A 24,061-nucleotide genomic window follows, 5' to 3' on the forward strand; every position below is an offset into this window, starting at 1 on the left:
TGTTAGGAACAATACAAATGGAAGGGCCAGAAACCCTAAGGTGCCATGTACAAACACTGCCTTATATCCGTTGCCTGTTCCAACTCATCTGGTCTTCCCAAAACCCTTGAGGAAGTTACACTTAAGACAATTAGAAGATGAGTCGCCATGGCAGGAAGTAACTTGCCTCAACTCGTAAGTGTGGTCAGTGGCAGCCTGATTCCACTTTTAGCTTTTGACTGCAATGCTGTCAACATACCTCAGAGTCTGAACAAGATGACAATCATAAATTTATCCAGGAAGCATTTATTAATGTCCAAACTGTGCTCTCAGGGAATCCATTCCTCCATGCATGCCTGCTTATTCACCCACCCACCCACTCACCTATCCACACATTCTGATGATTATGTGTGTGTGGGAGGGTGGTCAAGCGTGCATCAGTTAGTGGTGATGTCAAGGGGAGGGGACATAGCTCTGCCCTGGGGGAGCATTACTCTGGTACAGCTTTGTACAAGCTGCTTAAGAACTAGGATCAGGTCTCTGGGAGTACAAAGGAGAGTCACCCTGTGTTCACCAAGCTGTATTCTAAACCTGTCCCAGGTTCATTTGCTGCTGTAGTAGCTATGAGCCTCCTCCCACACCCAAAGTGCCAGCCCATGACGGAAGCTGCAGAAATCCTAAGAAGCCAGAGATCAGCTGTTGCTGGGCTGGAGAAGGGCATAAGCCACATCTGTATACAGGGTTCACATTGAGCTCTCCTCTCAGCCCTTACATTCAGGAGCCAAATGTGGTAATAAAAAAATCTGGAGGTTAGAGATTTTGAAAGAACACAGTGACCAGCCTGGGTGATGGCAGCTACCTGTATCTCAACTAAGTGCAGAACAAGGGCAAGATCTCAGTTTAATTGAAAATTAAATTTTAATTAAATTTGCGTATGTGCATGCACAAAATGGTGTGTGCAGCGGTGGTGGTGGTGTGTGTGGATCAGAGAACAACCTGTAGGAACTGGCTCTTCCCTTCCACTATGTGGATCCCAGGGGTCCATCTCAGGTTGTCAGGCTTGGTGGCATGTGCCTTTACTAGGTGAGTCATCTTGGTGGCTTAAGAGTGTTTTAGAGATGTTTCTGATTTCCATGTGTGTGGGGTAAATGAGAAGTTACAGGCAGCAAGCAAACTGGAAAGGACAAGGGGACCCACAGCTTGACCTATTCAGGAGGATCAAAAAGTGACGAACTGAGCTGACCCAAGAGAGAACGTAGCAGGCACTGTCCCTTGAAGGAGTGTCTCCTCTCATGTGTTCTATCAGAAGCCACGGAGTCTGTCTTCTGCAACACTGTGCAGCAGCCAGAGAGGGGGAGGGTGACTCACCAAAGAATCTGCAATCTCCTTGAGAGTCTGGTCTGATCCGACAGCGAAGATAACTTTGGCATCAGGGGAGACAGCAACACAGTTATAGCTACAGGACTTGAGCACACACTCAGTTTCTCTCTTCCCCGTGGACAGATTCCATTCATACACGGCACCATCTGTCCCGGCAGAAATCAGTTTGCTATCATCTATGTTCCACACAAGTGAACGAATCTGCAAAGGGTGCAGACACAACTGGGTGAGAACAGTGTACACACACACACACACACACACACACACACACACACACACACACACGACACTTGGAGGAGATAAACCTGGGGGTTCCACTAGACTAAGGCAGAATGTCTATGCTTGGTAGAGGTCTGTCTGTAAGCACAAAAACATGGTTGGTTTCTTGGCCACATTAATATTCTGTTTTCTAAGATGCAAATGTTGTAAGATCTGAAAACAATGTACTCCCACTCCCTTTCACTTTATGAGTGCATGCTGACTTACATTAGTTTTGCAATGTAACTTTATCTTATGTGAATGCATGGCTTGCCCATGGTTACAAGTTTCTGCAGAGGTCAGAAGAGGATGTCAGGTCCCCTGGAACTAGTTGGACTTATGGATGGTTATGAGCTACCACATGGGTGCTCTTAATGGCTAAGTTATCTCTCCAGCCCCTTTGAGAACCCTCTTAGTTTTGAAATACTCACAGAATGGCAGAGTGAGGATGTCAGCTAGTGTCCCCAGTGACCTAAGTTAACTGGTAAAAAATAATCAGAACCACCACTTAAGATCTGAGTTTGACATCTATAACCTACATTTAAAAAAAAAAAAAAAAAGCCAGGAGGAGCCACCGGTTACCATTCAGACATGGCCAAGAACCACACCACACACAACCAGTCCTAAAAACAGCACAGGCATGGCATCAAGAAATCCTGGTCACAAAGATACGAATCTCTTAAGGGGGTTGACCCAAGGTTCCTGAGGAGCATGCCCTTTGCCAAGAAACACAATAAGAAAGGCCTGAAGAAGATGCAGGCAAACAATGCGAAGGCAATGAGTGCATGTGCAGCGGCCATCAAGCCCCCCTCTCCCGTGAAGATCAAGGTGGTTAAGCCCAAGATGCCAAAGGGTCCCGGCTACAAACCCAGCAGTCTTGCTTTCATCGCTCACCCCAAGCTTGGGAAGCTACATGGCCAAGGGTTGTAGACTCTGCCAACCAAAGCCCAACATTCAAACCAAGGCAGAGCCACAGCTCCTGATCGGGCTCCCAATGGTGGCCAAGCCACTGTGAAGGCTCCATTGGAAGGGGGAGGACAGTTAGACCGGTGTGACACACCTACATACAATTTGCAGTTGATCAGGACCCTATGCTCTTTTTTTTTTTTTTTTTTTTTTTTTTTTTTAACAAATAAAGTTGAGGAAAGCCAGGCATAATGGTACACACTTGTGACCTCAGTGACAGGGAGACAGAGACAGGTGGATCCTTGGTGCTTTCTGGCCAGCTTAACCTACTAGGTGAGTTCCAGGCTAGTCAGAGAACCCATTTTAAAGCAAGCCAGCCAGCCAGCAAACAAACCATATGTGCACATGGGCACCAGTTACAGTCCCCGGAAACTTGTTTGAAGGACATGGGACAACGGAGAAACATTCATCCAAGGAAAGCTCCTCAATCTCTGCAAGAGGAGCCTGTGGTGTCTGTGCCCCCTGAAACGCCACTGCAGTGTACTCGGGCAGCAGCTGCCAAGGTGACATGCCACCTCCAGTCTTTCGTACAGTTTCACCCTGGAAGGAAAGGTTGCTGACGTCTGTTTTTCCCTGGATGCAGGGGATCGAGACTGACACGTCTGGTTCCCTTCCTTCAGCCAGTCTTGCAGGGAGCAGCTCCACTCCACGTGCAGACAGGTCAAGAGCAATGGTACCTCACTGTTGGTGCCCCAGTGTGCTTATGCGTGGAACCAGGGGAAGATCCGGGTTCCTGTCACCCTACCCCTGCCCTGCAGTTTCCACTCAAAGTAGGGGTGCCACTGCTGGGAAAGTAGGTTCAGGGTATGGTGGTGTAAGGGCTTTGCACCAGGGAAAGACAGTCACTAAGACAGGGCACTGTGTGGCAGCCAGGGACTGACTTTATTTGCAACAGAATCTGGAGGCCTCTATGCTTTTAGGCACACCTGAAACAATGGAGATCTTGGTGAGAGATCAAAGAGGAGGATGGTAACTGTGACGGAAAGAAAAAACAGCCGAGCAGCACAATTTCAGTAGAGAGATGGTGGGAATGAGATGGTCAAAATTCACTGGGGGCTACGAGGCTGTGTGCCTGTGGTGGGGTGCATCCATTGGGCAGCAATGGGAGCGGAATGTGGGAAACACAGAAGCCATTTCCTAAGCTACATGAAGACCCACGGACTCAGGCGGAAGTCTCTCTGGTACAAGAGGCTTTTGTTTCACATAACAGCTGATCATGCACCCAACAGTGAGTTCTGTTGACTCAAGAGTGCTTCCAAGAATCCAGGCTTGACATGTAAAGGCGTGCTCCCTCTTGGTAGCACGGAAGACTGTGTTCCTGATTAAGGCTGTGCCTTCTCTGATAGAACCAGAGAGGACACATCCAAACTCATGGCCTAAAGCAGTTTCCAAGCCCCCCCACAAACCTAGTAGCAAAGGCTAAAAATTTAAGAAGTTAAGTGGGATTATGGGAAATCTAGGTTGGCTTATGGGAAATCTGTGATCAATAAGTACCTTAGGCCATCCACGGGCATACTGAAGGCTAAAACCCAAAAAAGAAAAATATCTAAGCAGGGACATTAAAAGCTGCACACTGCATGGGAAAAGGCTTTACAGAATTAGTTCTTCCATTGAGCAAATAAACTGTCAGACATCCTTACCAGCTAACCTGCCCACTGCCAGCTCTTGGGAAACATAGATCTAGACTTGCTGCAGTATAGTGCCTAAAACAGCTAGCCAACATAAAATTAGGAAACTTAAGAAACAAAAACAAATCAACAAATCCCTCAAAAATACTGTGACCAAAAACAAGACGACAGAAGCGAGTAAGGAGTCAAAAGAAAGTGTCTTGGGAGGAGCCCAGACTGATTCAGCAGACAAAAGACATGGAATCGGCTGATGTAAACACATCCAAAGGAGTACAGAAGCCACGCTTGAGGAGTTAAAAGAAGCGATGATGCAGCTAATCAAGTTAGCAACACTAAAGGGAGAGAGCATTTTTAGAAACGCTAATGGATACCCTGGGGTTGAAAAGTATAACTGCCAAAATGAAAACGTCAGTAGAGGGGCTCAGTGATAGATCCGAGCAGGGGAGCATGAAGACAGATCAAAGGCAATCATGCAATCTGAAAAACAGATGTTCAAGAAAAGCTAACAGAGTCCAAGAGCGATGACCATCAAATACACCAGTAAATGTGGGTTGGGAGTACCGGGAGGAGAGAGAAGGGCATCAGGAAAAATTTACAATAAGTATGTAATGCTGAAAGCAGTCAGAACTTGTTGAAAAACATGAATGCACTAATCCAAGGATGATAGTACATTTTTAAGTAGGAGAACCACAAAGAGACTGACGTCCAGACACACCACAGTCAAAACACTGCCAGCCAACGACATGAAAACCTAAGAGAAAACCAACTGGTCCGCACTAGGAACAAACAGCCCAAGCTTACCACGTGGCTTCTGTCAGACAATCAGGAAGGAGACACAGAGGCAGTGGGAAGCTGCCTAAAGCACCGAGATTAACAAGAACCACCACCTTTATGTCTAGCAAAACTACATTTCTATTTTAGCTATGAAGGACACATTAACAAATCTCCAGATAAACACCAACTGGAGAACTGACTGAACGAAGACCTGCCTTGCAAGAAATGCCAAAGGAAGTTCTTTAGACCAAAGGCAGTCTATCTCTGATGGCAAGATGCCGTCACACCAAAGAAAGCACAGTCCATAATTCCATAGGCCGCCGAGAGACAGTATGATTCTGTGTTACATTTTCTTTACTTTCTAACTCATGGAAGGCTCATATTAAAACTTTTTACAATTATACTCATCTGTTTTACTTTCAGCTTCTTTTTTTTAAGACACGGTGAATGAAGTTAAATCAAAACTGTATTATAAGCCAAATGTGGTGGCACACACCTTTAATACCAGCGCTCAGAAGGCAGAGGCAGGCAGATCTATGCGAGTTCAAGGCCAGCTTGGTCTACAGAGCAAGTACCAGAACAGGCTCCAAAGCCATACAGAAACCTTGTCACGAAAAATCAAACAAACAAATGAAAAAAGATACAGGGTGGCAAGACTGACTTTAAAAATAAAATACAGGGCTGGCAGATGCCTTAGGGGGTAAGCCTGCTTGCTGTCAACTCTGACAGCCTGAGTTTGACCCCAGGGACCCACAGGGAGAGAATTGACTCTCTTCAGGTTTCCACATTCATCTCTCTCTCTTTCTCTCTCTCTCTCTCTCACACACACACATACACACACACCCAATAAAAACGTTAAACAAGAATAAATAAAACACATATAATACAACAAAGGGTAGAACTGAATGGGGCTATGTGTGACCTTTCGCTGGTGCTAAGTCTAATAATATTTGAGGTCAAAGCATTTATTTTTGAAGTTGTCTTCCTCATTTAGCCTGTTAATACAGTGGATTACATAGGTGGGCTTTCTACGTCAAACCAGCCTTGCATTCCTAGGAAAATCCCCGCTGGGTCACAATGTGTCACAACTGTATGCTGCTAGGTTTCAGTGTTGTGCTTGTCTTGAGACTGCTCAGCCTGTGTTCACAAAGGGTATAGATCTGCAGTGTCTTTTCTTCTTTCGGACTGCACTGTCCGATCTTTGGGTTAGGGTAATATTGGCCTTGAGAATGACTTAAACGTTACACTTCTGCTGTGGGGATGTAAGTCTCCTTTTGGTGCATGGAACGCCTGCTTCTAACCCTCTTTTGGATCTGCCAAGCTCTTCCTGCATTAAAAACTCACAGCGCTGCCTCTAATTTCAGTTGAACCACAAATTCATTCCAGGCTTTCCCCTGTCTCTAAATTTGGAGACCTGGCTCCTGCCATCTTTGACATTTGCTTCTCCTGCTTTTTCTGTAAGTAGCTAATCTCCTGAACCAATGTCTCCTGTTGGTGAAAATGGCCAGTCCTACTTAAGCTAGTGTCCTTTTCCATCTTAATCCTGTCTTCACCTCTAAAAGATACACATTAGTTGTTAATAGACTCGATAAAAGCCTACCACGGAAGGCACAGTATGAAATTGGAAGATCTACAAGGTTCTATGCATGGGGGCCCTGCAAACCTCTCCAGCCTCAGTTCACCTGTGTGTCCGCCTCATACCCCATGTCCCATCCCCATAAACTCTTCAGTGCCTCTGACGTTCCCTGCCATCTGTCTGAGGGGTTTGTATTCTCACATGCAACGGTTATTACCATTGCTCTGTCCGGGTAACCCCTACTCACTGTCCCCAGGACCAAGCCTTTGCAAACCTCACAGCCCAAATCTTTCATTGAACCTTTGCAATTTGCCTTTGCAGGTGTTTTGTGAGCTCTGTCAGGAAAGGAATCCCCTTAGGCTAGCACAGTACATGTCTCAGTGCCCCTGGTTCCCCGGGGTCACTGGCCACTGACTTACCTTCCCTGTGTGGCCTTTCAAGTTGGTGATGTTCTCCAGGCTCGTGGTGGTGAAAATGTGGATCACATTTCCATTAACTGCAGCAAAGAGGTGACCTCCATTGCTAAAGGCACACTGCAGGGAGGAAGGGAGGGAGGAAGGGAGGGAGCAAGAAAGAGGGGAGCATCTGAGTAGAGGTGGGGAGGTGGGAAAGGGCTGTTTCTGGACACCAGGAGCAATCCTGTAGTGCATCCAGCCAATATTGTGATGCTGTCGTGCCTACTAGTCATTACACTGCCCCTATCACAGAGCCTCATGGTGTCTACAGAAGTATTGTTTCAGGCTGGGGAGGCAATGTTTTTACCATCACTGTCTTGCTTCTTCAAGCTGCCCGGAGGGAAAGCAGGCGAGCTGTAACTGCCTCTCGCTGTTGACAACCCCCCACTCCCAATCTCTACTTTTACCCTCCAGCTGGGAGCTCATTTTGGGATTGCTTTTCTTCTCTAATCTTAATTAAGTCGCCCAGCCCTGTCACAAAGCTTCAGGTCCAGCAAACTGATTTTGGTGGGTGTGGAAAATCGCGAACAGAACTGTGAGCCTCTCGAGTCTGGTGAAGAGAGTTGTTTTAAGTCTCTCAAACACCGTAAGACAGATTTTGGTCCCGAGGTCTTTACCTCTCTGCATCCTCTGACAGAATATTCTTTGAAAGGGCGGATGTCATCAATGAGCAGATTCATAAGGCGGAGTTTGTCAGCAAACCCCACCACAATGAAGTGTCCAGAGGGGTGAAGGCTGATGGTGTAGGCCTCTTCTTGGTATTCCTTAAATAGCTCCAGTGTGCTGCGAGAAAGGCCAGCTGCTGAGTTACGAGCTGAACCCCTAACCCTCTCAAGTCCCCCATTTTATTTGTTTTTGTGTATCTGAGCTGTTTCATTGCTTGCAATTACTGTTTTCTGGATATTATGGCTGCTTCAAGATAATGCTTGGCATGGAATACAGCCAATAGGGAAACTGGTCAAAATACCATCTAGTGACGAACACAAAGGCCAGCTGAGAGTCCAAGAATTACAAGGGATATACAAGCAATTTCTCCCAGCAGCCCCTTGTGCACAACAGTAAGGAAGAGTTTGGGTGCAGTCAGGGTTTGGAGAGCCTATCATTGGTAGGAGGCTGGGGGTGTCTGGGGCAGTGAGGAGGAGCCAAAGTCTAGAGAGATTCCTATAGCAAGAGGAACTGGAGAAAAGGACAGGGACAGAAGGGCTGGAGGGACAGAGGCATTAATGGACGAAGGTGTGCTGTTGTAGAGTGCTTACCGCTGCGTTGCTAGGGTCTAGGATAGCAATCATTTGATAAGCCAGAGAGGGATTTTTCTAGCCCATGCAAGACTGGCAGCCTTCTGACTAATTTGGGTTTTAGAAAAAGGCTTTTTCAGTTGAAAGCTCTTAGGTTGTTGGATTGTAAACCTCTCTAATTAAAACACTCTGCATGAATAGGCCTACTGATTGACATTTTGTGCCTAGGACAGCAGTGGAGCCTTTCCCTGCTTACTTTGATTCGTAATTCCAGATGCGGATGGAGTGATCCAGAGAACAGGTGGCAATGAGGGGTTTACGGATGCAGGTAGCAAGGCCAGTGATGGACGCTGAGTGCAGCGGGTACAGCAGGTACTCGAAATGGGCAGCCTCTCCCTGGAGAAACCACACAGAATGAGACCCAGCAGGGTGAGAAGCAGGCTGCCTGTGTCCTTCAGTGTGAATTCGTACCCGGGAACCTCAGGTAGCCTGTGCACACAGAAATCATGCTAAGGCAAATTGTTTTGATGTTACATGTGGTTTTCCTATGACACTATTATTTTAAAATATTGGCGAGGCCATAGAACCTGTAAGGAGAACCTATTCCTGCCCATTTGTTTTTGTTTGTTTGTTGTTGTTTTTTCCCCCTAAACCAGTATAATCTCTAACTATATTCTAAGTATTGATCCTAAGGCTTTTACCTGCTGTCAAAGAACCTTCTCTGTTTTCAGACAAAGGAGAGCATTACAGAAACCTTTGTTTGCAAACAATAGAGAACATTACAGAAGCCCACAATGTCAAAATGCAGAGAATAACCGACCATGGTGTGACCCCCTCCAACTATACATCTACAACACAACCCTCACACCTAAGGCTCCGGGAACATCACAGAAAAGGAGACGGAAGCTTGTGAGAGCCAGGGGACCAGGATGTGTGCTTCAACATAGTCTCCCTCTCTCTCTCTCTCTCTCTCTCTCTCTCTCTCTCTCTCTCTCTCTCTCTCTCAAGACAGGGTTTCTCTGTGTAACAGCTCTGGCTGTCCTGGATAGCTCTATAGACCAGACTGGCCTTTAATACCAGTACTTGGGAGGCACAGGCAGACAGATCTCTGTGAGTTTGAAGCCAGCCTAGTCTACAAAGTAAGTTCCAGGTCAGCTAGGGCTACACAGAGAAACCCTGTCTCAAAAAAACCAACCAACCAAAAGGACAGTCAGGGGATGTAGCGGATGGATCTGGGAAAGTTGAGAAAAGAAATGGAGTGTGAATATAATCAAAATTTATTGAGATCTTTGGATAATTACTAAAATAGCACACACATATACTTAATTTTAGAGGCTAGAGAGATGGCTTAGTGGTTAAGATCACTGGCTGCTCTCCCAGAGGACCCAGAGGTTTGAGTGCCAGCACCCACATGTGCTTGCCCTCTTCTGGTCTTCTATAGTACCACACACACACACACACACACACACACACACACACACACACACACACGGTTTATAAACATACAGGCAATATGCTCATACACATAAATAAATAAACCTTTAAATTTTTATTATTTCAATGGCAACACAATTCTTGTGTTCCAAGGCTTTAACCATTCTGATTCTGTGGGAAATGTTTATGTGGCTTCTAATTTTTTATTAATTTGAGATTAACACAATTGACTGAATGTTGTTACATATAAATCTTTGTGTATCTCTCATTACTTCCTTAAGATACATTTCTGGATGTGGAATTCTGGGTAAATGCTATGGATGTTTTTAAGCAATGTCAAATTTCTCTCTAAAGAGGCTGCACTTATTATATGAGTACCATGTGATGGGGTTGTCCTTCTCTATATGTTTATCTTATTGGTTGAAGATAAAACACTGTTGGCCAATAAGGCAGTGAGATAGGCGAGTCTAGGAGATGAGGAGAATTCTGAGAGGTGTAGGCAGTGAGCAGTTGTTATGTAATTACCGGGAAGAGAGGGCAGGAATGAGGCGGTCTCCGTTAAGAGAAGACAATGCAGAAATACTTAGATTAGTAGTTAGGGGGGTTAATAATTAACACAGAGCTAGCCAATAAGAAGCCCAAGCCATCGGCCAACAGTTTCATAATTAGTATAGCGTCTGTGTGTTCATTTGGGGCTTACATGGCTGTGGGTCCAGGCTGGCGGGAAGAGTTATTGTAACAACCATGAATGTTAGGTGTGTGGTCCAGGAGGAGGCATTGCCTCAGATGACAGAGGAAAGTGATGGGTGGAAAACTGAATGAGGTGAACACACACTAGGTCTATCCCCAAGCCAAGACAAAGGCTGGGATGACAATACCCATCCATTCTTGTGTTTTCCCACTCATAAATTTACACACACACACCCCATTCATTGTCCTGAGGCAGAGGTGCTGTGTCTTTGTTATTCCTTTTGCCCTCAGTATTGTTGGTAACAGTGTTTCTACCAGCTAATTCTTATTAGCTTTTAAACACACTCATACCCACCTTTTTTTTTTTCTACAAGGGAAGCAATTTTTTTTCTCCCCCTTAGCCCAGTAGCTGTGGAATGACAGGGAACCAGCCCAGCAAGCTAGTACTGGTCTCTCAATGGCCAGGAGCCTCTAGCTGAGATTTACTATGGTTTGCTTATGCCCTGAAATGTGTTTACTTTCTGGATTTCCATGATATCTACTTCATATTATTTTCTCTTTTCTTTTTTTAAAATTTATTTATTTTTACTTCAAGTACATTGGTGTTTTGCAGGCATGTATGTCTGTGTGAAGATGTTGGATCCCCTGAAACTGGAGTTACAGGCAGTTATGAGCTGCCATGTGAGTGCTGGGAATCGAACCCAGGTCCTCTGGAAGAGCAACCAGTGCTCTTAACCATTGAGCCATCTCCCCAGCCCCTTATTTTCTCATGTCAAATCTCATGATCTGAATGGGAAATGTTCCCATAGGCTCATGTGTTTGAGTATTTGGTCTCAACTAGTGTTAGTCTTTTGCAGCTGTGTCCACATACTATATGATTTTTGTTTATATAAAGTATCCAGAATAAGCAAATCTATAATCTATAAAATAGATTAGCACTTGCTTAGGATTGAGGTGGGAGGGAAGGTGGAGGAATGACACTTAAAGGGTATGGGCTATTCTTTTTATGAGGTAATGAATATATCCTATAATTAACTACAGTACTGGTTGTTCACTCTAAATAGTGAGGCTACTATAAACCACCACTGCACTGGAGTGTAGCTCAGTTGGTAGAGTGCTTGCCTAGCATATGCATGAAATCTCAGGTTCGATCCCCAGTGTGGTATGATCAGGAGAGGTGATGCCTGCACCATAGAGGTAGAGGCAGGGAAGTAAAAAACCCAAGGCCATTCTTTACTACTAGTGCTATATGAATCCCTGTCTCAGAAAACAACAACAACAACAGCAATAAAAAAAAAAAAATCTCCCAAAATGTGACTGAAAAGGATATCCTACAGTCCTCAACTGAGGTTATAGGTGGCCTATTTTCTTTCTTTTATACTTTGATTCCATGCTGCTAAGGGACTCAGGTCTGAACTGATATTTTACTGATGAAGTGTGCAGCAAACAGCATGAGCTTCATCTTCCACCGTGCTTTTTGTTATGATGTCTGTAGTGTTTTTATGATAGTTTCCTTTGCAATTCCAAAGCAAGCCAAAAAAGCAACCACGAAGATTTTTATATCTCCATCTTTGAGCCGTGCACAAGTATGGTAGTAGATTAAGTTCCTTGAAAATGCAACTGCCATGTGGGATTTGAATTTGATGGGCAACATCGGGGCTGCCTCCCATGCCCCACACCAGAGTACTTCTGCACATTCAGCCTGTCTGTTTGCTGGTATGAACAGCGTGCACGAAACTCTATCCATATGGTGAGCAGCCCCTGACGGCATCCCAGTGTGGCCTGGGAGGGGAGGGATGCACTTGGAGGAAGCTCACCTTGCTGATCTCTGTCAGGGACATGGTGATGGTGTAGAGTTGGTTCTTGCTGGTGCTGGCGATCAGGGTTTCTTCTGATGGGCTGAAGCACAGGCACAGAACGTCCTGTTTGTCCGATTGACTTGGGTCAGTGCTTTGTGGGTCCGTAGGGATCTGCTCAAGACACATAGCAGCCATCAGTCCTTCTCAGTCACAGTCCCACAGTGTCAGCGAGTCTCTGGCTACAAGGGTTGCAGGGGACTTTGAGCTCACAGACTCCTGACCAAGCTACCTCCCTGATCTTGCTCTGCTCTGGAGAAGGAAGGGCTGCCATGTCTCTGCCTTGGCCAGTTTTAAATTGCAGCCACTAGCACCTGAATAGTAAGAGAACTGCATATGTGGGGTGAGTAGGCCAGGCATCCCTGCAATACACACGTTCCTTTAAACCCACCCCGGCTGCCCACCTGTTAGACGCCCAGTGGAAGGCTCGCTTGGTGTCCAGCACACCTGGGTGTACTTCAGGGCATCGAAGGGTTGAGGTGGCCCTTCTACCATATGGGGTGGGTAAAGGGTGTAGAAGAAGGGGTCATTGCTGCCTCCAGGAGGCTTGGAGAGGAGCTGTTGTTCCCAAAGAAACAATAAAATTAGGTTTCCTTTGCCCCTCCGTTGAGCTTCTGTTAGTGACCAAATGTGCTGATTGGCCAGCCTGCTCAGGTCTTAGTTTCTTAGAGCAGTGGTTCTCAACCTATGGACTATGACCCCCTTGGAATCGTATATCAGATATTTACATTATGATTCACAACAGTAGCAAAATTACGGCTATGAAATAGCAATGAAATAATTTTATGGTTGTGGTTCACCACAACATGAGGCACTGTATTGAAGAATTGCACCATTAGGAAGGATGAGAACCACGGTCTTAGACTCTGTGTCATTACCTGACAAAAGCTCAGGGAAATGGGGGAGGGGTCTGCTGAACACTGAAGCCTCCACCTAGTTATGGGTGCATACTACTGTACCTACCCAGCTTTTGTATGGGTGCAGGGAATGTGAACTCAGGTCCTTATTCTCAAATACCAAGAACTTAGTCTACTGAGTCCTCTCTCAAGCCTCCTATTTTTTCTATATTTTTAGTGATTCTATCCTAACATGGGAGTTTAAGTGAAAACAGTGGTAGTGTCTCTAATTGTAATGCTAGATATTTAATACAGTAGGAGCAAGGTGCTAGGGATTAGGTAGTAGGGAATAGGTAGTATGTCAGGACATGCTAGGCATTCTTACTCTTGTGTGCACACTGCATTCTTTCTCTGTGTGCACATGCATTCTTATTCTCTCTGTGCACACTGCATTCTTATTCTCTGTGTGCACACTGCATTCTTTCTCTGTGTGCACACTGCATTCTTTCTCTGTGTGCACACTGCATTCTACTCTGTGTGCACATGCATTCTTTCTCTGTGTGCACACTGCATTCTTATTCTCTGTGTGCACACTGCATTCTTATTCTCTGTGTGCACACTGCATTCTACTCTGTGTGCACATGCATTCTTTCTCTGTGTGCACATGCATTCTTTCTCTGTGTGCACACTGCATTCTTTCTCTGTGTGCACATGCATTCTTACTCTTGTGTGCACACTGCATTCTTACTCTGTGTGCACACTGCATTCTTTCTCTGTGTGCACACTGCATTCTTTCTCTGTGTGCACACTGCATTCTACTCTGTGTGCACATGCATTCTTTCTCTGTGTGCACACTGCATTCTTATTCTCTGTGTGCACACTGCATTCTTATTCTCTGTGTGCACACTGCATTCTACTCTGTGTGCACATGCATTCTTTCTCTGTGTGCACATGCATTCTTTCTCTGTGTGCACACTGCATTCTTTCTCTGTGTGCACATGCATTCTTACTCTTGTGTGCACACTGCATTCTTACTCTGTGTGCACACTGCATTCTTTCTCTGTGTGCACATGCATTCTTACTCTGTGTGCACACTGCATTCTTTCTCTGTGTGCACATGCATTCTTTCTCTGTGTGCACACTGCATTCTTTGTGTGCACACTGCATTCTTTCTCTGTATGCACACTGCATTCTTTCTCTGTGTGCACTCTGCATTCTTACTCTGTGTGCACATGCATTCTTTCTCTCTTGCACACTGCATTCTTTCTCTGTGTGCACACTGCATTCTTTCTCTGTGTGCACACTGCATTCTTTCTCTCTGTGCACACTGCATTCTTACTCTGTGTGCACACTGCATTCTTATTCTCTCTGTGCACACTGCATTCTTTCTCTGTGTGCACACTGCCTGTCCTGCCAGTGTCCAAGCTCACATTCCAAGCTGCTTTACCTTGCTCTGGTTTTGATCAAATACCACCTTCCTTAGAGAGACATTACCTGGATGGTTCTGGAACAGAGCCCCTCTAGCTTCTGGGTCTCTCCCTGGCTGTATTTTCTTCCCTATGTTGTTCTCACCTGACACCCTGTTCATTTCTGCTTCTCTGCTTGTAGAGTCCCGTGCTCGGGCTCTTCCTGTGTTGACTTTCCCTCTGTGTGGCCAGCCCCCAACACTGAGCTTTCCAGGCCCAGTAAACATTTTGTAAATACCTGTTACATTTCTTTATGGGCTGAGTAAACTCACTGCACCCGCCTGTACCTTCTCATTCCCCACACTCCTTGTTCTTTCTCTGGGGTCTCTATTTCTGGCCTCTTCCCCAGGCTTCCCACTTCAAAGCCTGGACATCATTGAGAACACTCCACCTCTACCCAGAATTAGTCTTCACAAAGTCATCCTCTCTTCCCCTTGCCCCTGCTACCCATGGCTCTGACCTTAGGCCTCACTAGTAAGCTGTCCACTGATTCGTGGCTACAGCCGTGTGGCCACTGCCATTCCCTGAACCCTGAGTACCCTCCCAGCATGCACACAGGGCTCTACACAGCCTCCAGTCGTCTCATCCTTCACCCCCCTCCATCTCTTGTGGGGTCATGTCATGCTCTAAACAGAGAAGCACAGCTTTGGCAGCTTTGGTCGCTCATCTCAGCCAGTAAGTCACAGACAGATTCATGTCTGACCCTACGAATCACGGGAAGATCATTTTTTCTTAAATATAACACTTTCTACCCCGAATCCTTGTGGGCTGCTGAAGTGTGTTCCAGACCAGCATTTGCTACCGTTCACTGGCCACAGTGCCCCTCTTTTCCTTTCAGTGTCATGAGCCCCTAAACACACCATTGCCTCCCTATGCTGTCATGGTGTCTCTGCTTCAGCTGTTGTCTCCACCTGGAGTTTCTGGTTTATATCCTCTTGTCAAATGTCATCCATTTTCAGCTGGGCAGCAATGGCACATGCCTTTAAACCTAGCAATTGGGGGGCAGAGGCAGGCGGATCTCTGTGAGTTTGAGGCCATCCTGGTCTACTGAGTGAGTTCCAGGACAGGGCTCTTGCACAGAGAAACCCTGTCTCAAAAAAACCAAAAGCAAAAGCAAAACTTCAGAAAATAACTAAGTAATCATTTATTTTCTAAGACCCCTCAAGAATAGAATCAAACACCTAGGAGTCCCTGGGCTCTTCCCCAAGCTGCTGCTCTGTGCCTGTCTCCACAGCTTTCTGTGCTGAGGGCCAGGGCAGTGTGAGACTTTCCCTAGGACCCAAATGTATGGAGAAAAACTTAGTTGCTTGTCTAAAGCCAGGTACATGCTGGCCAAGGCCAGACCTTGGAAACTGCAGTTTTCTGGGTCCTGAGAACTTGACCTCCCCGAACCCACCTCAAGGGCTGTGGCTATCAGTCCCAAGGCTGTTAAGTGCTTGATCTTCAATGCACTTGACATATCCTGTGTTTCCTTTGTACAACATTGCTTGACTGGCTTCCTGCTGACTTCATTCCACTGGACGATAGTTTGCTGTTGACTCTCACTTTCCCCTTGCGAGCTGTGTATAAGATGCTGTACTTCTTAATAAACTGGCTGCGTAAGCCACCAGCACAAGACCCCCTGGTCCTAACTTTCTTGTCCTCTTTATTTTCTCATCTCCTGGTTCCCCCCTCCCCTCAGGACTCTGCCATCGAAGAACAACTTGCTGGCCCAGGTCATTTCTGTATCATTTATTCCACAAATGTGTGAGCTGGGCAGTGTCTTAGTATCATGGATATAATAATGGAAGGGTTATGGAATAACAGGGTTAAGGGAGGAAGTCTGTCTGAATTAATTTGACTCAAATCCTGATCTTGCTACTTCTAAATCCCAAACCAGTTTAGCAGCTCCTAAGTTTCTCAGGACAGGGCTCTCTGTCTCTGTGTCTTTCTAGTCCTTCCTGGGGGAATGCCCTGTCAGAGCTGCTGCACACCAATGTCCCCAAGGACCCCTCCCCATTTGCTTTCTCCTTACCCGGATTTCCCTGCTCTCTCGGTAAAAGTCCTTCTCTTCCACCTTCTCAAACAGCAGCACTCTCCCAGGCCCAGCGGAGCAGGCGAATCCCTTTGAATAGGCCGCGATGGCAAACACTTGTGGCATGGCCATGTGGTGGGGGTAAGTGGTTGTCACAATCTGTTCAAAGGAGGGGACCGGGCTGCTGGGTGGTGGAAATTCGATCAGGCTGGAAAAGGAAGAGAACACAATGTTTTAGGAGACAATCCTAAGGAGAAGCATTAAGCTCTTGGGGTGGGGTGGGGGTGGTAGACAGTGGCACACAAATTTAATTTCAAGACATGGGAAGCAGAGGCAGGTGGATCTCTATGAGTCTGAGGCCAGCCTGGCCTACACAGCAAGTTTCAGTACATAGGCCCATAAGGAGTCTCTGTCTTCTGAGAGAGGGGATAGGGGGGTGTCATTGGCTGTGAGCGATGCACCCACTGATCTTTCCCATAGGCTGCAGCACAGTGAGAGTGCCTGCTAGACAGTGGATGGCGATTCTTAACTTTTGTTTAGAAATAAGTGGTTCAGGGGACTGAATATAGTAAGATCATGCAACTGCCTGGCAGAGCCCAGATTTGAACCCAGGTCTCTCTTTTCACCCATTCATACAATAAATATTTATACCTGCTAATAAATGTTAATTTAGAGTTATAAGGGCTCTATGAAACAATGGTAAATGAGATCAGCACAGTCCTTGCCCCCCCCCAGAAGTTTCATGTGCTAAGGACTGTTAAGGGACAGCTAGGTTACATGCAGTGAAGTATTTCTGAGGGCAGGAACTAAGGAGTGCACCTGCCTTGGGTAAGCAGAGGCCAAGTGCTCTCTAGTCAGGCCCTCCAGGGCAAACACGAACGGAGCATGTGGCCCTGTGACAGGGTAGGGAGGAGATAGAGAGAACTGGACTGCCTGAGCCCACAGTAAGAAAATGCATTGGTCAAGCAAGGGACCCAGAGATGAGAGCTGATGTTCCTTTTCAGGAGGGGAGAGAGGCAGCTTGCCTGGGCTGAGCTAAGGGGCCTTTGTGTTGGGAGTCCTGGACCCACCAAAATGTTTGTGCATACAGCAGATGTAGACACGTGTCTCCATCAAATGTCATTACAAAATTCTAAGATTTGCTGGCACCTAAGGGATAATCTGAGCTACCTGATGTAAGTAGTAACTAGTAAAGGGGGAAACAAGTCTGTCAATAATTCCTTAGGAAGCCCTTTACAAGCCACACAATAAGCCATCTGGCACGGGGGGGGGGGTTGTGAGAAAGGGGGACCAGAAGTTACTGAGGAGGAAGAGCCCACAGGGTGCCAGGTGGTGGGGGGCTTGGGCTCTAGGCCCAGAGAGAAGGGAAATAGAATTCTTGTTCTGCCATAGAGCAGTGCTGAGATCTTAGGCCTCCGTCCCTGGTCTGTAAAGCTGGCATGGTGATGGCATGCGCTGTGAGGGCCAGGGCTCACATGGGCTTGTCAGCAGTGTCTAACACATCCCACAGCACTTTTGGTTGTGTGTGAGATGTGACCATTGCTGTGACAGTGCAAATGAAAGGCAACACCCCTTCCCGGTACCCCTTACCACACAGCCTTCTGTCACATCTACTGAGTCCTCTTCCTTGCCCACCCTTGCTCATAGCCACCTCCCACCCCACTGGGAACACTGAGGGCCTGTGTTCCCAGTACCCGCCAAGGCACCTTGCACACCGCAGGAGCTCTGAGAGCATTCATTTCATGAATTTGGTAAATTAGGCAGCTTTTGAGATAAAACCTGCAGTTTGTGAGATGTAATCTACAGTTTTGAAGACTTGTCATACTGAACTGTGTATAAAATGAGATTAGGCATAGAAATAAAAAGATCTGTATGTAGGTCATGGTCATAATGGTCAGATTTTACTTGAATACACATGGATGCTAAAACAGAAGGACACTAAAACAGAAGGACAAAATGGGTGTAGTTGATTTTTAAGGTGACTTAAAAACAAGATTTATTTTTATTTTATGTCTGTGGGTGTCTGGCTTGTATGTATGAGCCAGAAGAGGGCACCAGATGCCCTGGAATGGTTGTGAGCTGCCATGTGGGTGCTGGGAACCAAACCTGTGTGCTCTTAATTGCTGAGTCATCTCTCCAGCTTCAAGGAATGGCTTTGGAAGAAGTGCATGAGGTGGTCACTAGTCCAGCAGAGGACACTGTTACCTCTCTGACTCATGGATGACCTCCAGGCTCCTGGAGCTAGTGGGCTCCTTGACCATGATGTTTGTCTCCCAGCGTGGATCTCCAGATTCAAAGAGAAAGAGTTTGCCAGTGTCAGTGCCAACGATGACCCTGTCGTCAGACACCCAGGCATGGGCTAGGTAGTTTGGGGATTCTCCCCTTTGGAAATTGGTTTGCTTTAGGGTTCCTTCAGCAAAACGGAGAAGCTTAAATATCCCGTTTCCAGTGATACAAACTTGAGTATTATCCTGGGGATTGATGCTGATCTGCAAAATGTCAGGAGATAAAAGAAAAGAAAAGAAAAGAAAAGGTAAGATGACTCTTAATGCAATTATTCCCCACTTTACCAGTTAATACTCACGTTAGGCAGTTCCCATCTTGTACATATCACAAAATCATGGAATTTTATATTATATTTGATAAATATACACATCTTCATCAACTGGATGGACTATCAGTCAACAATTTTTTTTTTAAGTAGAATAAGCAATTTTTTTTTTATTTTTGTAGCCCAGGCTGGCCTTGAATTCATTATGTAGCCCAGGTTGGTCTTAAACGGATACTCCTCCTGCTGCAGTCAACTTCCTGAGGTGTGATTACAGGCATGCAGCAGCATGTCTCCTTGTACACGCAGTGTTATACTCTGAGCCAGCATGAGGGAATGAAGTTCAGTTGGAAGCAGTCATGGGGTTGAGCTGGTGCATGGAGGCCTGCCCAGGGGGACGACAGCACACATTGAGGGGATGATGTGGTCTTCTACCTGATGATTCTCATTATCCAATCACACACTAACAGCAGTTAACCTACTGTGCTCACTAGACAGAGAGCAACTTGGGTACACTGCTGCTGAGTCTCTGTGTCTTTAGGGCGAGGTGCATAGGGACACTGTGTAGATGCTCACTGGGTCTACTGCAAAGGGGGGGTGCCCTCTGCTCTGAGAAGGGGTCATTAATGGGACACTATGGCCTGGATGGAACAGCTTTTCACTCTCCCTGTCTTTGTGATTTGACCATTGACACTCTTATCTTCTCTGTATGAACAAGGGACGTGGGTGTTTTGCTGGTGGTGCCCTGACTCATACATCAACCTTTTGAGAGATGCACACTTAAGGCTCTGATGAGCTTGCATCTGAGAACATGGACAGTACAAACTTCTTGAACTTGTGAAAATGAGTATAAGATGCTGGACAGCGATAAAAAACCGGGGACTCCTTGCCTAAGCAAGCCTAAGCAACCAGTTTCTTAATGGGTCTTCATTCTGTTGTGAGACCACAATAGGAAATTCTATTTTCCATACAACTGTAGCTTCATCAGCAATTTCTTATACATCTACCTTTTTGCTGGGCATAGTGGTATCCACCTCTAATCCCAGCACTTGGGAGGTAGAGGCCAGGAAGATTATAAATTCATGGCTATGTAATTATAACCTGTTTTTAAAACAAAAATAACACCCCTCTTAAACAAAATCATACGCCATTCTACTGAAAAGGGGCCGGAACCAAGGAGAGTAAGTTTTAGACAGCACCGCTGGGTCTAACCAATGCTGGACAGTAGTTCTGGGCTGTAGGAAAGAAGGCAGAAGGCAGAGTTGGGAAATAGCTGGTTCTGCCTCTCACCCCTTCTGCAGTCTTGGATGAGATACTTGGATTTGTAGAGCCTTGGGCCCCTCCTCTCTAAGATGGGATAATGACCGCATGTTCCTCATGTGAACATTCAAATGCACTGGAGAAATGAGCACTGTGGCATAAAGTTGGCACTTACTGCTTTACAACGGGCAAGGCACGTGTCATGCCAGGGGTACCTGGTAGATGGGGTTGTTCTGAACATCAGATCTAACAATGGCCATGACTTTCTGCTTTTCCCATAGCCAGTAGACGAGGTTTGACTCTGGAGGCGATGTCTGTGTCAGCAGGTATTTGGAGTCTGGAGAAAAAGCCATGCTGACAAACTTTTGAACCGGGAAGTCAAAATTATTCAGGACTTTGCGCTTCCGGCAAGGGATGGATGACAGCTCATAGATAGTGATGGTAGGTCTTTCCAGAACAGTCTCCGAGATGGCGAGGTATCGCCGATTGGGACTGATGGACAAGGCCAGCATGCCGTGACTCTTGTCTGAGCCTGCAAAAGGAGGTAGAAGGGAGGACTGAGGGCAGACAATGCTCTATCAAGGTCCAACCAGGTGTAGCAAGGGACACCACCAACAGGGGAGAAAGCTGTGTGGATGCGCAAAGACCAAAGTCCTTGGCCACCATTTGGTTCAACTGTATGCAGGTGACCTAGAATTCTGGGAAATCTTTCCTGCATCTAGGCAGATGTGGAAGTCTATGATGAAGCTGTGTGATTCCTTGATAGGCTCAGACACATGCATGTGACCTTCCCTTTTCCTGGAATTTAGAGATGACAGCTGGAAACCCAGCCAGCATCTTGCAGCCATGCAGTAACAAGCGTGAGATGACAGCTGTGTGAGAAGAGAAGTGTGAGCACCTCATGCAGAAGGTAGGGCAGGGCCATAGCAGACCTGGTATGTGGGCTCTGGGCGCTTTGCTTTTATGGGTCTCTTCCTTCATTAAAAATGATAAAAATAGCCAGGTGTTGGTGGTGCACACCTTTAATCCCAGCACACGGGAGGCAGAGGCAGGTGGATCTCTGTGAGTTGAAGACCAGCCTGGTCTACAAGAGCTAGTTCCAAGACAGTCTCCACAACAATACAGAGAAACCCGGTCCAAAAAAAAAAAAAAAAAAAAAAAAAAAGATAAAAATAGGGCTGGTGACTTTTCCACAGGACCTGAGTTAGGTTCCCAGCACTCACATCAAGTGGCTCCAGCTCCAGAGGGATCCAAAGCCTCTGGCTTCCACAGCCCCCCCCCCCAACACACACATGCAGTTATGTGCATACACATAAACATAATTATAAATAAAAATTAAAAAATAAAAACAGGGCTAGCAGTGTGGCTTAGTTGGTAAGAGTGCTTGCTGCCAAGACCAGTGATCAAAGTTTGATGCCCAGAATCCACATGGTAGAAGGAAGGAACAAATTCCTGTAAGTTGTCTTTTGACCTTCACATGTATACCATGGCATACAAGCATGAATACACACACACACACACACACACACACACACACAAATAAATGTAATAGAATTGAATATATGTTATACACACACACGTGTGTGTGTGTTCATATATATGATGGTTACATTAACAAAGACAGGAATATAATCCAGGCTGGATTTACTCTCATATAATCATTATTGCTGTATTCATCTTCTTCTCATATTAATACAAAGTACAATCTTTTCATAGGCCCCAAAGTGGTGTGGGCCAGGGCACTGTGCACAGGGATGAGTCATCTGTGGATGAGGGTCCCAGACAGGGAGGTTGAGTGAGTCAGGGGAAGGTGCACTAGAAGATTGTATGGGAGTTCCTCTGTAATGGGCTCCATGCTGCTACTTTCCAGCAAGCCATGTTGTCCTGCAGCAAGCACATCTACCTTCCCAGCACACAGGACTTCTGCAGGAAGGCTGGAGTGATGGTGGTGTTAAAGAAGATCAAGGCTCTGGGTTACTGGCACAAGGTTTAGCCTGCAGATGGGAGGCAGCAGGGGCCACTGGGAACCTTTGTGAAGAGTCAGATGTGCATTGTGGGAAGATCTCCCTGGCTGCTGTGTGGAAGCCAGCCCTGAGGCAGGGGAACTGGTCAGCAGGGATGCATAATGCTAGGGGTGATGGGAGTAATATGCTCTATGAAGGCGGCAGGGGTAGTAGACACGTAGACATGGGTGACTAGGGAAATGTTAATAGACAGAATCAGCAGAATTCAGTGAGAATCAGCAGAATTCAGTGATTGACTTGGGGGAAGGCATGAATGACATTGAGGTTCCTGGGCTCTGTGGAGAAGTGGGACACTAGGGGTGGAGCACAGGCTAAACAAATTAGACTCTGTTGACTTTTTCTTAAAATGGCCCCTCTGAATCACTGAACTTCAATTATGTGTATTTGTTTCTAGTTTTAACATTTTGATTGAGTTACATTTAAGTAACTTAAGAAAGGATAATTAGTGGGATTCTAGGATCTGGAGAGATGGCTCTGAGGTTGAGTACATGTCCTGCTCTTCCAGAGGAGCTAGGTTCGATTCCCCATGCCTCAGTTGGGAGGCTCAACCTGCCTGTATCCTCAGCTCCAGGGAATCTGATGTACTCTTCCAGCCTCTGCAAGCAAGCAAGCAAGCACGCACGCACGCGCGCACGCACACACACACACACACACACACACACACGTTACAAAAAAAAAATGAAAGACTCTAAATGGCTTTTCATTTCTCAAAGGCATAACTGGCTAGCCTAGCACTGATTCTTAATACCACTTACATATTATAGTTACATATTTATATACATATTTATTGGGCTTCTGGAATATTTATGCCTGGGCTTCATTACTTTGGTAATAATGTCTTTAATATGAGTTTGAATTTCCAGTAGGGAGAGAACATGAGGAAAGGGGAAATAATAAAAAAATGAATTTTGGATGTATACTGTGAACTTCCATAGTGTGAAAATTTAGGGGTAAAAGGGTGTAGAAGTTGGATAAGATTCTGAAGCTGAGGGCAGAGGTTGGGGCTGAAGCAAGGATGGGAGGGCAATGGATTAGTGAGATGTTAAAGCTGGGGACATGCTCGTGGAGGATGCAAGGGGAACTTGATCACTCCTGTGCTTTCTGCCAGGCTGCCTTGTGAGAAGTGTTTGCCCCGCACTGATACGAGCCTGTGTTACAGCACAGAGCTTGCAGAGGGCAGGGACCATGGCTTTCTTGCACATCCATTCATTTGTTCACTTACTGGGGACTGAATACTGGCAGGTTCTTGGTTTGGCCATGCCTTGGGCAAGAACAGGCATGTTGAGAACCGTGTTCTTAACTGAGTTTCCTGAAGCAAGATGTCCACAGCATCACTAGGCAACACAATCCTCAGGGACCATTGTTGTAAACAGTCACTGATGGCAATACTTCCACATGGCCCATGACCAGACTTCTTGGTTGTCAGAACTTTCACATTGCTCTCAGTCCAGTTAATTCAGTTATCCTTGACCTTGCTCCATCTCTCCCACAAGAGTACACCCCTGCCCCCAATCTTCTTGGTCACTCGTCTGCTAGTTCTTCCTCAGCTCCTCAGCCCTAAATGGTGGAGGGTCCAGAGCTAATGGAAACCTGGGAGCCCAAACTGCCCCTATACCTCCCATTTAGTTGCTTTTATGTGTCTCAAGTAGATGTGTCTCCTCTCTTAGCCTTTTCTGCCTATG

General features: G+C 46.2%; 1 protein-coding gene across 1 annotated transcript in view; it reads right to left on the minus strand.

Moving 5' to 3' along the window:
- Positions 1-24,061, minus strand: part of Cfap57 (cilia and flagella associated protein 57) — a 69,096-nt gene that overhangs the window by 39,911 nt on the left and 5,124 nt on the right. Inside the window, exons 3-10 of the mRNA XM_051188634.1 lie at positions 20,571-20,887; positions 18,753-19,036; positions 16,548-16,755; positions 12,193-12,345; positions 8,508-8,647; positions 7,634-7,799; positions 6,981-7,094; positions 1,348-1,560 (exon numbers count right to left, since the gene is read on the minus strand). Coding sequence (XP_051044591.1) covers positions 1,348-1,560; positions 6,981-7,094; positions 7,634-7,799; positions 8,508-8,647; positions 12,193-12,345; positions 16,548-16,755; positions 18,753-19,036; positions 20,571-20,887 — 1,595 coding nt within the window. The remainder of the gene's footprint in view (positions 1-1,347; positions 1,561-6,980; positions 7,095-7,633; positions 7,800-8,507; positions 8,648-12,192; positions 12,346-16,547; positions 16,756-18,752; positions 19,037-20,570; positions 20,888-24,061) is intronic.

This window comes from Phodopus roborovskii, unplaced genomic scaffold, assembly GCF_943737965.1.
Source record: "Phodopus roborovskii unplaced genomic scaffold, PHOROB, whole genome shotgun sequence".
NCBI classification, from domain to species: Eukaryota; Metazoa; Chordata; class Mammalia; order Rodentia; family Cricetidae; genus Phodopus; species Phodopus roborovskii.